This window comes from Epinephelus lanceolatus, chromosome 13 (assembly GCF_041903045.1).
Source record: "Epinephelus lanceolatus isolate andai-2023 chromosome 13, ASM4190304v1, whole genome shotgun sequence".
Classification (NCBI taxonomy): Eukaryota; Metazoa; Chordata; class Actinopteri; order Perciformes; family Serranidae; genus Epinephelus; species Epinephelus lanceolatus.
In genome coordinates, this window is record NC_135746.1 from 24,773,467 (window position 1) to 24,790,835 (window position 17,369).

General features: G+C 42.2%; 1 protein-coding gene across 1 annotated transcript in view; it reads right to left on the bottom strand.

Moving 5' to 3' along the window:
• Positions 1 to 17,369, bottom strand: part of LOC117270389 (regulator of G-protein signaling 6-like) — a 158,523-nt gene that overhangs the window by 36,767 nt on the left and 104,387 nt on the right. The window contains exons 3-5 of the mRNA XM_033647975.2: positions 8,655 to 8,751; positions 5,411 to 5,461; positions 3,099 to 3,205 (exon numbers count right to left, since the gene is read on the bottom strand). Of these exons, the coding sequence (XP_033503866.1) occupies positions 3,099 to 3,205; positions 5,411 to 5,461; positions 8,655 to 8,751 (255 nt within the window). The remainder of the gene's footprint in view (positions 1 to 3,098; positions 3,206 to 5,410; positions 5,462 to 8,654; positions 8,752 to 17,369) is intronic.

The following is a 17,369-nucleotide window of genomic DNA, read 5'->3' on the forward strand; positions in this document are numbered from 1 at the left end:
AAAATGTCAGCACGCTTCTCTCTCGTTTCTGTCCCTTGATGAGACTCTAATTCCAGTGCACTACTCTACTACACTGTGTCTCTCTGTCAGGCTTTTGGTAGCCGCCTACTCAGCCCCAAACCCAGACCTGCTTCCCTCGCTTGCTTGATGAATATTTTAACAGATCACCATTTATTTTTAATCGGGTCACACAGGATCACAGCATAGTACTGAGGAGGCTGTAGATCGTGGACAGGGCCTTTTGTCGTCGGGATCAAGATTGGTGTGTAGTAATTCCATTACAGAGCGAGTAATCTTCAACAGCTGATAAAGGTCTTTATGAAAAGTAAGCACACCCGCGATCAGATTAACCTCACTGGACTTATCTCTCACACTAATGCAGGATGAAGACTGGATTAGTTTGAGCTTAGGTCTGCTACAAAAGGCATGGGGCAATTTGAATTTATTGGAGAAAAAAATGATTGTAATCCATTTTGATTAAGAGCCATTATTAGAAGATCTGTTTTTTTTTTTTTAAATATCTACAAAAATAGTCACTTTTTTACTATTATTTGTGGCCCAGACATAGTGAGGGCGGGGGGTGGGTTGTTAAAAGGTAAAAAACATAAAAGACAGAATGTAAACAAGGTTCGAAGTAAAGACAGAATGTACATTTTTCCCTTTTATTTTGATCTCATTTTATTTTCTCTTTTAACAAAGGCTCAATGACAATTTTCAATCTTCATTGTCTTTATTTTCTGATTGGCATCTGAACATTTGTATTGTTCTTATTTACTCATGCTGCTGCTCTTTCTGCTTTTCGCTGACCTGTACAATAAACAGATTTATAAAAAAAAAAAAAAAAAAAAAATCTACAAAAATAAACACTTCCTAAAGTTGCATTCCAGTTAAGTGGGGCTCCTGAAAATGTGGATTTTTTTGTGTGGGTTTACTTCACCCTATACTTCATTCTACTTAACTTAGACCTGTTGTCCTCGTTCATGGACACTTTTTGTGCCATCTAGTGGCAGTAAGAGCACAATACACCAATCCATGTAAAAACAAGATGGCCGCCATCTCTGCCAAGTCAGTCTGCAGCTGATCCTGACACAATGGACAAAGTCCAAAACTTGATCAAACTTTATGCTTGAAATTTGTAGCTTAATTTTATGTTGAATAATGTTTGTAGATTGATATGGCAACAAATTTGACCAATTGTAGCAACAGCATACCCCCGATTTTTTGGCATTCTGGTTTGATTTAGGCGGAGGAGGCGAATTTCCGTTTCCGACTTCCGTTTTTATGTAAGTAAATATGCTGAACCATTGCGATGGATTCAGAGTTTGCAGTGACGCCAATTATGTTCCGCCTTGTTAGTTCACCGCACGGACCGTTTAACAACTGGCAGCAACTGCAGCCGGCTCAAACGTGATTGGTCAATATCACGCGGACTACAAAACAGCCTACAATGGAAACCAGGGCTCTTCCGCTCTTCTTCCGGAGGCAAGATCTCCGGGGTTTGCCTACAGACTCTACATTCACTGAATGTAGAGTATAGAGACTATAGCAACAGTAACAGGCTTAGACTCTGTTAATTAGTCAGTAGCCTACTTGGTTGAAGACACTTGGACTTTCTTATCGTCTCGTTTGAGGACATTGGGACTTAATTATCGTGGACAATGTTAAGTTTTTTATACTTTGCAGGCCCAACTGATCCCAACTAGTGAGGAAAAATTAAAAATGCATACCACAAAAAAAGTGCAGGTCTCAGGAGGATAAATGAATTGCCAACTAATTTGATAATCAATTTATCAGTTTGGGTAATTTTTTAAGAAAAAAAAAAAAAGTCCAAATGATCTGATTCCAGTGTCTCACGTGTGAATATTTTCTTCTTCTCTTTTTTACTATGATAGTAAACTGAATATTTTTCGGTCGTGGACAAATCTGAGGACATCATCTAGGGCTTGGAAAACACTGATTGACATTTTTCCCAATTTTCTGACGTTTCATAGACCAAACTAATTGATTAATCAAGAAAATAATTACGTGATTAATCAACAATGACAATAAGTGTTAGTTGCAGCCTAGTCTTGCATAGCCAGACCCATCTCCACAGTGCTGTGTCAGCAGTAGAGAAAGGTCTGGAATCACTGATTATCTTGTTACTACAGGGGGAAAAGAAGCTCACATGACTCGTTAAAACCCCAGACAATACCTGTATGTGGCTGTGTTATTATGATGGCATTATTATCAAAGACGCTTGTGTAAAGTTGAACATATCGGCACATTATGAAGTCACTGTCAAAAACAATGTTTTTCCCTTATACAGGTATGTCAGTATTTCCTTAAATTAGGAATGTTGCCACAGTAGTTCTTCCTGTCACAACCATGACAGTGTCCTTTTTGTTGATTTCATACATTGAGGATCTGTAATATATTAATATTGTGCATTAACTGTAAAGCAGTGGTTCCCAACTGGTCCAGCCACGGGGTCCAGATTTGTCCTTAGTCATTAGTTCAAGGTCACACAGTTTAATACATTCAGTGTCATACTTGTGTTTAGCCATGTCTCCACCTAGTTTGCTGCTTCTGTCAAGTAGCTATCTGTAATTCACTCACTCTACAGCAGGAAATGGCACTTCAAAATAAAAGCTCTGTGCTGGAAATTCACTATACTTCAAAATAAGGTGTGTTTTTCACAAACCACTGCTGTAAAGTAAGTCTTGTCTTCTTTTATCCTATAAACATACACTGAATCGCCAAAATGCTGAACAAGATACCCTCTCAGTTCTCTTTGGCCTCATACATGTAGTGGTAATTATAACATTGTTTTAAAATCAATGTGTTAGCCTTGTTGGCAACATCTGATACTCAGCTCAGTATCAGGTGACACAAGAGATGTTCAACAAAGAGTCAATTAGTAATCTCAGGATACTCAACAGACACTGTAGCCATAAACCTTTAACATGAACCCAAGACATTAACAGCATATTTTCTTAGAACTCACTTCATTGCACTCTTGAATTATCTAAATATAACGTGAACATGCTCTATTGAGACCTCTCCACTTCTCCTTCAGCCTCCTCTGTGTCTTTATCATCACTTGACGCTCTGCTCACCTGAAAGCGGTAGAAAGTGCCGTCATCTTTGAGGGAGAGGACGTGGTCTGATATAGGGAAGAAGTACCCCTGAGCTGCGATGAGACTCCCGATGTGCATGGCCTCAGCTGAGACAGGAGGAGAACAAGGAGTACTGATCACTGCGGGCTCTTCAGCACTTCACGTATTATCTGTGATGTAATATCTACTTGAATGAAATAATCTCAGTGGTAGGGACAATGAAATCATGATAGACCTTTGTGAAAGTGTCATTTTAGAACAAGATATAAATATAATACCACGAGGAAGCTGCCAAATGTAAAAATAATCTTCAAGTTATGGATTTGGAGAAAAGCCACACACATACAATTTTGTGTCATTAAAGGTCACACAATACTGTAGGTGCAGCTAAACTTTTTATCACAGTGTACCATATATATAAGCAGCATGTCGTGTCCCTTTGAATTCAAATTGGATTTCAGCTATATGATTCAGCCCTGTGGTATTTTGGCTGGACATGGATGACTCAATGATTGACTCAGTGTCCAGGCTGTAGGTTATTGCACCGACAGTAAACACTGCTCTCCCACCACATGCCTTCAGGTCGGGTCAACTACACAACAAATCCACAGCAAAAACTAGCCGGGACTTTTGTTAAAACTCTAGTTTTCTTCATTTGCTGCTCCTTGTCATGTTTTTACTCAGTATTCACCAGTACTAGCTTGTGGAAAACTTTTATTTTCTTGGTGAAATGTAACTGTAAATATCCTCTATCTCTTTCAAACATGTCAGTATTTATGCTTCTGAAAAGGTAAAACCTTAAAGATTTTTCCTATGACAGATCTGCAGTGTCCACCACACACTGTGTCTGACCTTTCACAGACTGGACTGCTGTGACAAGCTCCTGTTGTCAAGCTACCATACTGTATGTTCCCCTGTATTTCACACATATAAAAGGGGGTTTCAGTTCCAGTCTTGGAGGCCAAAGCTTGGCAGCTCTTTGTTCCTCGCTGGTAGTTAATGAGCCACACCTGTCCAGTACCCACCTGAGACCAGGCACTTATTACCTGCTCAGGAGGAACAAAAGCAGGGCTCTGGTGCTTGAGGACTGGAACTGAAAACACCTGTTGTACAGTAACACAGCTACATAAAGGACACCTCAGACTTTGATCTTAATGGTTATCTGCTTTTGTTGTTGATGATTGTGTTTTGGCACTGTCATAGTGAGAGGCAGATATTATAGGGGAGAGAGAGGGAAGGACCTGCAGCAATGGGCTGTAGGCCAGGAGGTGAGCTGGGCTTTGAAGTGATTTTTTGTGGTGGCTTAACAGTGGTGAAGCAACTCCCAGGTCCATCACATGGTGCCATTGGGCCCAAAAAGACTTTTTTCCCATGGACTTACATTGGGAAAGGGACATTTGTTAATCTGTTGATACATTTTTGAGTGTCACAATCCCTGCAAAATGACTCATTCCAATATCAGGATTTGATCCATTCGGTCGGTGATGTGCGCTTTGTGTGTGTATGGAGGAAAGCAGCTCTCATGAGGTGTCATGTTGTTGTCACTGACAGAGATAAAAGCTGGCTCGGACAGCGGAAGTCTCTAATGCCAGGTTCACACTGCACACAGGAGCGCCATGAAGCGTGCCAATTTTCTGTGGAGCACTGTCTCCACTGTTTTCTGTGGGGCACTGAGTGCCCAGGCTGGCTCGCAATCTCGAGCAATAGCTTTAGCATCTGGTCTAATCGATATCAAGTGTATATTAAATATATTTTAAATTATCTGACATTATCTGATAAATGACACAAAAAGGCATCCCATGATTCCATATATTTGTTACCTGTGTCTAAACAGAGAGTGAGAGTGACAAAAGAGCCACACACACGCACACACACACACATACATGCATACATAATAATAGTGCAGATCATCCAAGTAATTTCATACCATGGAACTAGAGCTTTCTTTCTGAGCAACTTTCACAGGAACAAACAGAGTCCCGCCTTTAAGGCTGTATCCAGGTCTCTGAACATATCCTTACTTTGGGCTGAACCCAGGCCGCCATGGCAAGGACCCAGCCTCAGTGGCAGGCACTCTACATGGTGAGCTACCCGGGCATCCCATTACTGGTCGTTTATATCTGTAATAATGTCAACTGGGAGAAGCTGCATCCAGTAAGTTTATGTGTATCATAGTTACCGTATTTGTATGACTTTCAGTAAATAGTGCCCTGTAGTTCTGCAGGATTCCTGATGTCATGGGAGGCCTGGTGCCCTTAACACAGTCATTATATTCAGCACAGTACAGTCTGGTAAAATTTTTCAAAACTTACCTGGATCTTCCATTGACAGATTCTTCATCAGCCACTGTACAATATCAGTACCTGAGCCAGGGCAGACAGAAAGACAAATATACAGTGTTCGGTCATACGTCTGGTAAACATGAGGTACGATTTACATAGCAGAAATAGTCTGGGAAAAAAGTGAGAAAGGCAGTAGAAAAGCACAGAAGCATATTATCGTTGCTTGACAAAAAAAAGGTGTTTGTCTGAAACAAACACCTTTTAATGTGTGTACTGGAAAGCGTGTGTCAGACACTTAACGGTAATTTGTCATGATGTACCAATTCTTTGGCTTTCTTGCGAGTAACCCCTCAAATGTCCATCCTGTTTTGAGTCTCTTTACTCCACAACACTTGCTTTCAAAGTAATGAGATAATAATCTTGATAATTCAGAAAAATTTGAAATTACAAGATTATCTTGTTAATTTAGGAAAATGAGCAGATTTTTTGCAGCCGAGTGTGAAGCGGCTGGGATGAGAATCAGCACCTCCAAGTCTGAGGCCATGATCCTCAGCCGGAAAAGGGTGGATTGCCCAATCCAGGTCGGGGGGAGGTCATACCTCAGGTGGAGGAGTTTAAGTATCTCGGGATCTTGTTCACGAGTGGGGGTAGGATGGAGCAGGAGATTGACAGGCAGATTGGGGCAGCGTCAGCAGTGATGCAGGTGCTTAATTGGTCCGTTGTGGTGAAAAGGGAGCTTAGCCAGAAAGCGAAGCTCTAGATTTACCGGTCGATCTACATTCCAGCCCTCACCTATGGTCACGAGCTCTGGGTAGTGACCGAAAGAATGAGATCGCAAGTACAAGAGGCCAAAATGAGTTTCCTCCGCAGGGTGGCTGGGCTCAGCCTTAGAGATAGGGTGAGGAGCTCGGACATCGGGGAGGGACTTGGAGTAGAGCTGCTGCTCCTCCACATCTAGAGGAGCCAGTTGAGGTGGTTCGGGCATCTGGTAAGGATGCCTTCCGGACACCTCCCATGGGAGGTGTTTTGGGCATGTCCAACCGGGAGGAGACCTCGGGGCCGCCCCAGGACACACTGGAGGGATTACATTGCCCAGCTAGCCTGGGAACGCCTCGGGGTTCCCTCGGAAGAGCTGACGGAAGTGGCTGGGGAGAGGACTGTCTGGGCTTCTTTGCTGAGGCTGCTGCCCCCACGACGTGGACCTGGCGGAGGACGACGAGTAAGAGTACGAGCAGATTTTTTTTCCATGAATAAAATTATCATAATTGACCTTTTGCTAAACCCCATCCCTTTGCGTTGGTCTGTAAAGCTGTCCAAGTAAGCATGGAGCTCACATCGTAACTAACTGCATCCCCTGAAGAAATATTATCATATTTTTGGAAAAATGAAACAGTGATTCCAAAGAGAAGCAGACAGAGGGGTCTACAGTCTGTGTTTGAAGGATATATCCTATCCATATCTTTTTCTTAACTGTTATAATCATTAAAAAGCAAAAGCAGCATGTGTATACATTCAGTAGGCTATATCTTCAGTAGCTAGCTAGCTAACCCTACACTTTTCAGGGTTTGATTTTGGTTTTGGAACAGGGAAGAAACGTATATCTTTTTCCAACCTCTCCAGGTAACGAGTATCATTAATACACGACGTGCCCCAGGCACAACATTTAGCTCCAAATCCACAAAACCAGCCTGAAAATGAAGGAAATCTGAAACAACTGCATTAGAGTCAATGGAGCACAGCTGTGTTGTTGTTGGACCCTGGTCTGAGCCGGCCCGATGCTACGTTATGATTGGCCAGTCTGCGTCCAGGGGCCAGACTGCGATTCTGACACAATAATATCATTATATCAGATGCATTATGCTTGAGTGAGTTTTCTTTCATCCCCTCTGTTTTTAGCCACATTTTGGGGCTATATGTAAATATATAAATTGAGTCTCAAGGGAATAAGACAAGATGAATTAAATTAAGTTAACAGCAAGAAGGTGCATAATTAACTGTACTCAAAATGATGTGAAATAAAGGACAATTTGCTGGCTTTAAACTAAAAGAATTATATCTGCTAGTTAAATTGAATAATTAAAAAACGAAAGTTCGAATGAAGAAATAATAAACTTTCTGACTACTTCATCTCAAGTACTTGTCTTGAAACAGATATAACAACCAAGAAAAGTCTCTTTATGATAAGCAAAGATACTAAAAAGCTTTCTTATTTTGCGGTGGAGATAGGGAATGATCTCATCAGTGCTTCCCCTCTGCTTTCTCTGAGTCCTGAGGGAGGCGGTGTTTAATTCTTCATCATTCATTAGTTTCCGAGCCCCTTGGCACTCAGCTGCAAACGTCTCAGCCGCTGCTGTAGTAATTGTGTTTATTGATATGCTCTGCTTATGGCATATTGGAGTAATGTATTTTCCATAAGTGCGAGGACTGAGAGAGAAGAAAAGAAGAATGTTAATAGCTTTTCTTTGTTTTCATCATTTGTTTGGGGGTGTGTCACACCTCCCACCGCGGCTCCAGATTTATTTAGATTATCAATCGAAGCAACAACAGCCGGCAGCCAAGGTGGCTGACTTTAATCCCCACCTGACAGGTACAACTGGCTAATAATGTGTTTATTTTTCTATTGGAAATGTTTGTGTGCATGTTTCCCCGGTGACTCACATCAGCGCAGTTCCACACTTTGACACCTACAGTCGCAGCTCTACTGAAGCAGTCGGAGGTTGATTGCCTTGCTTAAGGGCACCTTGACAGTAGGAGGACAGCATTACTCATTCCGTTTCCACTCTCACACTTTCTTTTCCAAACATTTAATCATATGTTGTCCTCCCACTTTCCCTCCAGCTACTCGGTTACACTCCGGCAAGCCACTGCTGAAGAAACTGAGCAGCAGCCTCAACAGGAGCAGAATGAAATGCAGCCACAACACATATTAATATGGATCCTGTATATATAGATATGTAAGGGTGTGACTCAGCTGCTGGAGCTCTAGCTTGTGGATGTTCCAACACTACTGCCATCACTATTCACGGCCATCACCATTAGGCTTGTTGCAAAACCCACAACTGAATGCAAGTAATTGACATCAGTCCTGGTGTTGCTGCTAGGAAATCAGTTTGCATTTTACATGCCCATAGTTTCCGAATAATTTCATCAAAGTTTCCTGGACAAACCAAACCTTAATCACATAGGTGGACATACAAAGATAAACATATGCATCATTCTAGTAACATAATCTTCCACATAGTCTTTGACATCTCTTCCTCCCTCTGCTTCTTACCTGTAACAACACTGGGGATTTTGGTCATGAAACTTTTGACAGTTCTGATGGGCACACCCTCCGTCTCATCCTGAATGTTAGTGACAATCTCTTCAATCTGCAGAGGAAGGGAAGCAGGCAAAGAGGACAGAAAGATAGACAGAGACAGACAGGGAAAAGGAGATACGATTAAAACAGGGTGGTTAAGATTGAAACTTTAATACCATCCATTTGAGGCTAGTCATACTTCAAGGACTCATTAAATATGCTATATTCAGCATATCAATAAACCATCACCGCATTAGTTTTAATCTGCCAGTTTCTACTCTGCATTTTAGATGTGCGATGTGTCTCATTTCCTGGATCTGCCTCTGTCAAGGTCTGCATTTGAATATTAAATTTTTTGCTTGAAATGGTGCATATTTGTAGCCTGCATTTTTCCTAATTTCTAAAGAACTTTTTAGAACTGTTTTTAAGCAAGACATCAGCAGCTGTAGCGATCGCAACTGTGCACCAGAGGCATGTGTTTTAAGCCAAAACATGATCTTTTCCTAGTCATAACCAAGTGTTTTTTGTGCTTTAACATAACCAACATTAACCACAGTGTTGCTGAATTGTAAAAAAAAAAAAAAAAAATCAAGTTTCAGCATATGCGTTACATAATAACACACAAATGTGACATATCCATGGTTTGCAGGGACATATAATGCCAACATGTATTCTGGCAAATGGGTTGGAAATTAGCAACTCAGTTGCCAGAAGAAAATGTTGGCATTGTACGTTAGGTTGTTCTTCACCTGGGCGAGATGCCTGGGAAGCTGCAGACCACTGTTCAAGAACAACAAATAACAAAACTGGCCTCAAAATCTGAAATTATTGCTGTTTTCAGGGGCTTTTTAGGCACCAAATGTGGGCGTTTTGGAGAGACCCACCACTGTTTCTTTCCAGTGGAGATAATGGCATAAAAAGCAGTTCAGTCAGAAATACTACATTTGGCGGTATTCCATGCGCCTATGTGGAAAGCCTCAAGGCAGAGAGAGCACACCTCTCTGCCCTTCCACATGCAAACAAGAAAAGCCTGAGGCAGAGAGAGCACACCTCCCTGCCCTTCCATGCACCTACATGGAAAGCCGAAGGCAGGGAGAGCAGCAGCAAAGACCCCCAGGAACATAACAGAGCAGCATCAATGACAAACAGAAATGACATTGATAAGTTAGAAACAGCATGAAAAGGAGGAGCTGGGGTGGAGGCGGGTTGCAGAGGAAGCAGCAACAGTAGGCAGACCAGAGCAGTTTAAATAGGGCGCCCTGAATGAGATTCACTGATTGGTTGCATAGAAAGGAATCATGTGATCTATCAGCTGAGTTTGACATTGTGTCCTGCCTGAACTCAATATGTGTTTGTACCGAGACATTACAGCTTTTCTAGTCAAGACTGAGCCCCCCCAAAAGTTGATTAAGGTGAAACATGATTTTCCTAACATAACCACACATTAACTTAAGTACTGTTGAAATGTAAAGTTTCAATGTATCCATTGTGGTTTGGAGAAAAGTGTCATGTCAACATTTTTTCTTGCCATTGGTTTGGGTGGGGGTTAAAAACAGGAAGTCTTTCATTTAAGCACAAACAGACACAAAGCTCTGAGAGTTTCTGGTGTACCAGGGCATTTGATTGATTTAACCATGGAATCCTGATGTTACATTACAATTATCAGTGAGATCATGCTGCTGTAGTTGGTGAAACTTGGAAACAAAACAAATTAAATCAAATTTGAGTCCACTTTTTCTGCCTGTCCTCTCAAATCAAACTTCTCATTGGTTTCCCCCAATACTGATCTCTAATGTCCTGACCCAGCATCTTGTTTTAGAGGCACTCATTGAGGAAATAATGATCCTATTTCATAACACCTTTACATTCAGTAACTATACTTAAATCACAACATATTGTTACACATGGTGATAACATCTACAAAAGCTGCTACAACAGCATGAAGGCTGAGGAAAATCTCAGTACTGAGTCACATGAAATCATGTGATCTGAGCAGGAGATGGGGTTCAGCAGGTACAGCACGTGCCTTCAGGCTATTATTATAACTGTACAGATGTTAAATGAAACACATTGCCCACTTTACACTGTAGTAGTCAGATCTGTTGTGTTCATTGCAGTATTGACACCCCTCTCTCTGCACAGATGCTTTTTTGTTGGCGTCAGAGAGTGGGAAGTGAGAAGTTTGGTCGCTTTGGAGACAGCTAACGCAAAACAACCACACAACTCAGCAGCTATATATAAACTCTAAATCAAATCCTGAGGCGAACGAGAGAGAGAGAAAGAGAGAGGTGGCTACATATGTTTATTTACACCTGGACCATTAAAGCAATCACAGTGGAGAAGAGCATAAACAAAGACACAGTACAAAAGATGTGTGCACACTCACAGTCAGGCATGCACAGAGTTCTAGCTCTGAGGACAAAACACTTCAACTTCCTGTGTTTCTAGTACATACAGTGTGCTGTACTGAACACACACATTCACATGCATGTTGTGAACATTTTTCTGACCCTTTTAGCTTTATCTTTAAAATGTGCGCAGCAGCTTTCAGTGAGCAATTCTCACAGGCACCCACGCTGGGTCAAAGCTTACATGATTACTTCCACAACAGACTCATACAGATTCTACTTAATGTACAGTGCTTTAAATAGACAGAACATATGACACATCCTGAACTGTACAGATCTTCCGAGATCTCTGTGATCATACATTGTGACAATTACGCTCAAAACCATTTTGCTTTGCTTGTGTAATTTTCCCTTCTATGACTAGCCTGTATTATCATCATATGTCCTGGAATACAGAAAAGCATATTGTTCAATCTCCTCCGTCTTTAGAAGCTCGATAATTTGACTGAGAACATGTGATTATTTACAGGTCACCTCAGGGAGGAAATGCACGGTGAGGGAGTTTAGAGACGGTGGTAACTGTGCTGCAGGAGAGAAATTCAGCTGCTTCAGAAGAACAAAAGGACAAAGGGACAAAGGAGCAAAGCATCATATATTGGTATTTATTTTGTGCAACACAGCTGGTTCAATATGCTGTTTTTTTCTGCACACCAGCTCCCACAGCATGACCATCAGTAGTTTCTTGAAAATATCACGATCGGTTGTTTGGTTGGGTTTATTGTTAGCCGTCTAATATATTTAGAAAATACAACACACTGTTGTCCTTGGTATTTTACAGTCCATCAACACTTACAACAATGGACACAAGCATCGACAAAGAAGGGGATTAAGTACTAAGCAAAAGCCCTGAGCAAACAAGCTCCAGGGTTGTGCTTGTTGCATCTCCATCTCCTATCGACCTTGAGATGTTATACAGCTCAACATTAACATCTTGTGTTTTTGCCACTAGTTCAACACTGTGAAAAATCTACAAACAACGTTCAAAAAAGTTAAGGGAGCACTTAATCAGCACAGTATAACTCTAAGTCAGTTAAACTTCAGGGATATTAAAGAGATAGTGCACCCAAAAATGAAAATTCAGCCATTATCTACTCACCCATATGCCGAGGGAGGCTCAGGTGAAGTTTTAGAGTCCTCACATCCCTTGTGGAGATCCCAGGGGAGAGTGGGTAGCAGCACAACTCCACCTAATGCAGGCTGACAGCGCCTCAGATTGAAACGTCCAAAAACACATAATTGAAACCACAAAATATCTCCATACTGCTCGTCCATAGTGATCCAAGTGTCCTGAAGCCCCGACATAAAAAGTTGTCATTTGAAATCTGTTTTTAGCCTTATTGTAGCCTGCAGCTCTAACTGTCTCCCTGTACACTGCGCTCACGTGTGCGCGCTTGCCCCACAACTTTTTATGTCGGGGCTTCAGGACACTTGGATCACTACGGACGAGCAGTATGGAGATATTTTGTGGTTTCAATTATGTGTTTTTGGACGTTTCAATCTGAGGCGCTGTCAGCCTGCATTAGGTGGAGTTATGTTGCTACCCCCTCTCCCCGGGATCTCCGCAAGGGATGTGAGGACTCTAAAACTTCACCTGAGCCTCCCTCAGCATATGGGTGAGTAGATAATGGCTGAATTTTCATTTTTGGGTGCACTATCCCTTTAATCTGTCCATTTAGGAAGCACAAGTGATTCTGAACCAGTTTCACCTGCTTTGTAGCAAATGAAAATGACAAGAGATGCAATGGAGAGACAAAAGCAAGACAAAAAGGGAATGGTTTTACATGTGGTGGCCACAGACAGTCACTCTCACCTTGTCTCTGTTTTCCTTGGTCATGTAGCACCAATTTCGAAAGTATTTGCGTCTTTTTACTGCAAAGACAGCCTAGTTTTATGAAAAGACCATCTTTCAAGCAGTGAGACACTTCTTTAGGCATGAATTCTGAGCCAGCACACAATAAGTTTAGTGCAAAGACTGTAAACAGGGGGAAACAGCCTGCCTCTTTTTAAAAACATTGCCTACCAGCACCTCTATATAAAAGAAACAACTGGTGGTTTTACAACTATTTTTGGCAGGGCCAAGGACTTCCTGGAGTCTCTGCAGTAACAACAAGACTTCATAACAACTCACTGTGCCAGGCCAAGAAATAATTAGAGCGTGTAACTCCTCATTAACTCGACACCTATACATTTCTGTTTGTGTTCAGTTTTGGACAGCCTGGTTGTTTCCCTCCTCTGCTTTTTACTTAAAGATCCAGTATCATGAGTGTCTTCTTGCAAAAAAATGAATAACTGTACATGTTTAAGTCTGGGGTAATGGTGTATACAGAGTCAACATTTTAGCCCAAGTGCTCTTGTTGCCAGTTAAGTGCACTGCTCAGGGACACAATTAGAGCAAATACTAAAGAAAAGTAAAGCTCAAAGAGCACATCTTATTCACCTCCCAAGACAGGATGTTCCCAGCCAAGATTCAAACTGACAAGGCTTGAGCTTTTACCTCTCTGGCCATCAGACTGCTGTCACACTGTTCCTCTCTCTTGTTGAGAGAAACAGATCCTGGCCATCTGCCACAAGCAAGGGCACAGGCAACTTTGGGCTACACATCAGAATCAATATAATAATACCATTCTAACAAGACCTTGATGGTCCGTAGCAACAGCTGCTCAAATGACTTTAATGGCTTCCGCTGTCATGAACAATTCACTCCTGCCCCACCAATCAAAATGGGCATTCACAACAGGTTTATTACACTTTACAACTGCTGTCGACCCCAGATTTTCAGAAAGAGACACCAAAATTGCCGCCTGTATGGCTGATCACAAAATGCTGCTATTTTATAATCTAGTAGAAAGTAGGATCATTGAAGCTGGGATTGAAAGAAATCTGGAAAAGGAATTTAGGCAGAATTTGGAAAAAGTCCCTGCAGCTCGCTGTCCTAAGTCCCTCCCACCAGATGACTATGAGTATATTTACGTGCTTCATACAATGACCCAGGGTTTCTGATACACGGATCAATTTATTGTACAGTTGTGTAAAGATCATTCACCCCAACCCTCTGTTTATCACACCCAAAAGAAGACAAGAACTAGCTAGCCATCCCACCGTCCCTCCACCTCGCCCCCTGCCACTGTGGAGTGCTTTTCCACGAGGAGAGCAAGCAGCAGCTCAGGAGACTGACCTTTATTCTGCAGCTGTTGGCCACATAAACCCTACAGCCACAGGTGTCACAGTGGGTTGGTGGCCAGCGGAAGGGCTGGGTGTCACCTGTGTAACAGCAGCAACAGAAAGTTTGGTAATCTGGCAGGGAGTCGGACTGTCTGGTCTCCTTGCACTGGGGTTTGCGCTGGCTGGATTCAAGTTGCTGTGGCCACCTCCATGGCTGCTGCCCACTCTCCTCTCAGCAAGGTGGTCTGTAGCGACGGGGAGTGAGGCAGAGAACACACTGTGATTTGACGCTGCCGCTAACTTACCTAAATGTGAACTTGAACCTGTAGCTATGAGCCTTTGGCTCCGGTTAGCAAAAGGCTAAACTATTAGCAACATCTCTCTAGTCTCTAGTCACAGCCTAGATTTTCTAAAAACTAAAAAAGACCCAAGAGGAGGTGCAGAAGTTTAGATTTCTTTCAGACCACTTGTATTACAATAAACTCAAAGTTTATTATGGGATTTTTGTCCAAGGAAGCCAAAATTAAACTGCCTACCCTGGATTTAAAAATGCATCCCTTCCTGTGTATCAGAGGATGTTTCCCTTTACACAGATACAACAAGTTGAGTCATAGTTGCATTAGATTAGTCACACTTGTGAGTACAAACAGACAGATTTATGTAAGCATATATTGGATTATTACTCATACCAGTTAGCATCATCGGTGATAGCCACTATGGTTGAACAAATACAAGAGACTCATACTTAAAGACCAAAATATCTGAGGCAAAAATACATCACATCCCTGGGGAGTGGATCACCACAGTAACAGTCACTTAGCAGGAACTGAGACACAATCAAAAGCAACTAAAGGAGCATCACTTCAAAGCCTCACAAGGTATCTGACTGTATGTGTTCCCCTGTTTTGGGTTGTATGAGCGTGTTTGAGTGTTTGTGTTTCTGTGTCGCTCTGAGTGCAACCCAGTGGGAGCAGATTTCATCAGACTTATTGCGAGCCACTCTATTTAACGCCCTGTGGGGCTGTGGGCCGCCTGATTACAGTGTTACCACCATGTGTGTAGCATGGAGCAGCTAGTGGGCTGGCAACCAGCTCAACAGACAGCTGGATTATGGTGTGATGAGGACTATGCTGCTGTTGATTGTGGTTTAATGATCCCGCTGGGCAACAGGACAGCCTCACCAGTGGTGCTGATGCCGTTGTCTCTGTCTCTCAGCAATCTGTTTATTGTTTGAGTGGGTATCATCTTAACTGGACTCCTATGCAAGACTGAAAGAAGCATCTGATAGAGAGTGAAGCGTCTGACAGGTGGTAAATTTTGGTTAGAATGAAAACCCAGTTGAGGGTTATTTTAAACATCTAACAACATTAGAATTAAATGTTGTGTAAGCGTTAACATAATGATATTGTGCAGACACTGGGTTTAGGTTTCCATACCTCATGACTAAGGGTGCTTTCATACCCGCCCTGTTTGGTTCGGTTCAATCGTACTCAAGTTTGTTTGCCAACCTTGGTGCAGTGCGTTTGGGCAGGTGTAAACCCAGCAATCGCACTCGGGTGCGCACCAAAACAACCAGACCGAGACCTTCTTGAAGAGGTGGTCTCTGTCCGGTTCCAAATGAACTCTGGTGCGGTTCGTTTGTGTTCCCACCACGATCTGAACCAACTGCAGTCACATGACACATTGTTTGGGTTAAACATGAGCATGTTACAGTCCTGGAGGATTATTAATGTGCACCTCCTCCTGTACTGCCTTAATATGCACATTCAGCACATCCAGTGCATCAAAACATTGTTTTCTAGTTGGAGCCGCGCCTCATTTTCAAACTGTATGATTTGACTAAAATGAACAATGACAGCAATATAGTCCACGATGAGCAGCGCTAAAATCAACCTGCGTAGTTGTCCCTCCATTGTGACATTAGAAAGTGTCACATTTATCTTGCAAGTGTACTCTTCTTCTACGTTTTGTTTACTTCCTGGATTTTTCTGACCAATCAAGAGCAGTTTTTTCATGCAAGGCATTTTATCTGGTCTGCTTGTAAATGCTGCCGTGAGAACATGAACCAACTCTAGGCAATTATGCAACTTTGTAACAAAATGAGTCCCTGATTCGTGCTGTCACACCAGACAAATCAAAGAACAGCATGTTACACAAGAGGTTATTAGAATGAAAGTGGGCTAACGTTCATGTGGACCCATGGTAAGAGGCCACAATAACTGTAAGCTGGACCCACAACCTGGCATGCATACCACAAACACAGAGGAGGTCAACAAATGTACACTTCATTTCAAATAAAAAACAACCCCCTTTTGAATTTCTGACCCTTAAACGGCTGCAATTACCTTCTTTACCCAGAGAGACATCTGTGAGAGAGGCCGACGAGGCCATCACTGTGGCTATAATGAAGCAGCTATACATCCTGCTGAGAGAGAAAATGTCAGCCATGGCCCTGAGGATGTCTGCGCAGAGATACCTGGCTAACATACTTTGAGAGAGAGAGAGAGAGAGAGAAAAAGGAAATGATGTCTTCTGAACCATGCAGCTCCAAGCCTTCCACACAGTGACAGTTTAACATGCTGCCAGAGTGATAACAGGATGGCTGACGGCCAGCTGGAGAACAACACTCAAATGACGGGCATTCAAGTTGGCGATGCAAGGGCTGAATATTGTAGCCGTTTATACAAGCACAACTTTGAGTGTGAGACAGTTTACACATCTTAGAGAGCACAGCTTTCAGAATATTATTATTACTGTTCTGTCAATGATAATTGCATCACAATGCATTGAAGCTTCAGGTGATTCTTAAGTATCAAAATGTATCATGAACCAAACAACATTAATACTGTAAGTGCAGTCTATTTTTTACCAGCTGTATGGTTCAAAATTGGGTGTATAATTCTTGCACATGAGCAGAGTAGAACTGATTAGTTTAGATTTCTGGGGAAGTATGTGATCAGACTACTCACACAAGACCATTCGCTGATTTAGCTCCTTCCAGAGCTGCTTCAGCACATCTGCATATTACCTCCACAAGATCCTTCACAATCAAGTGCTGAGACACCACACTGATTGCAACATGTTCCTCTGTGCTTTAAGTGGCACTTCCGCGCTGACA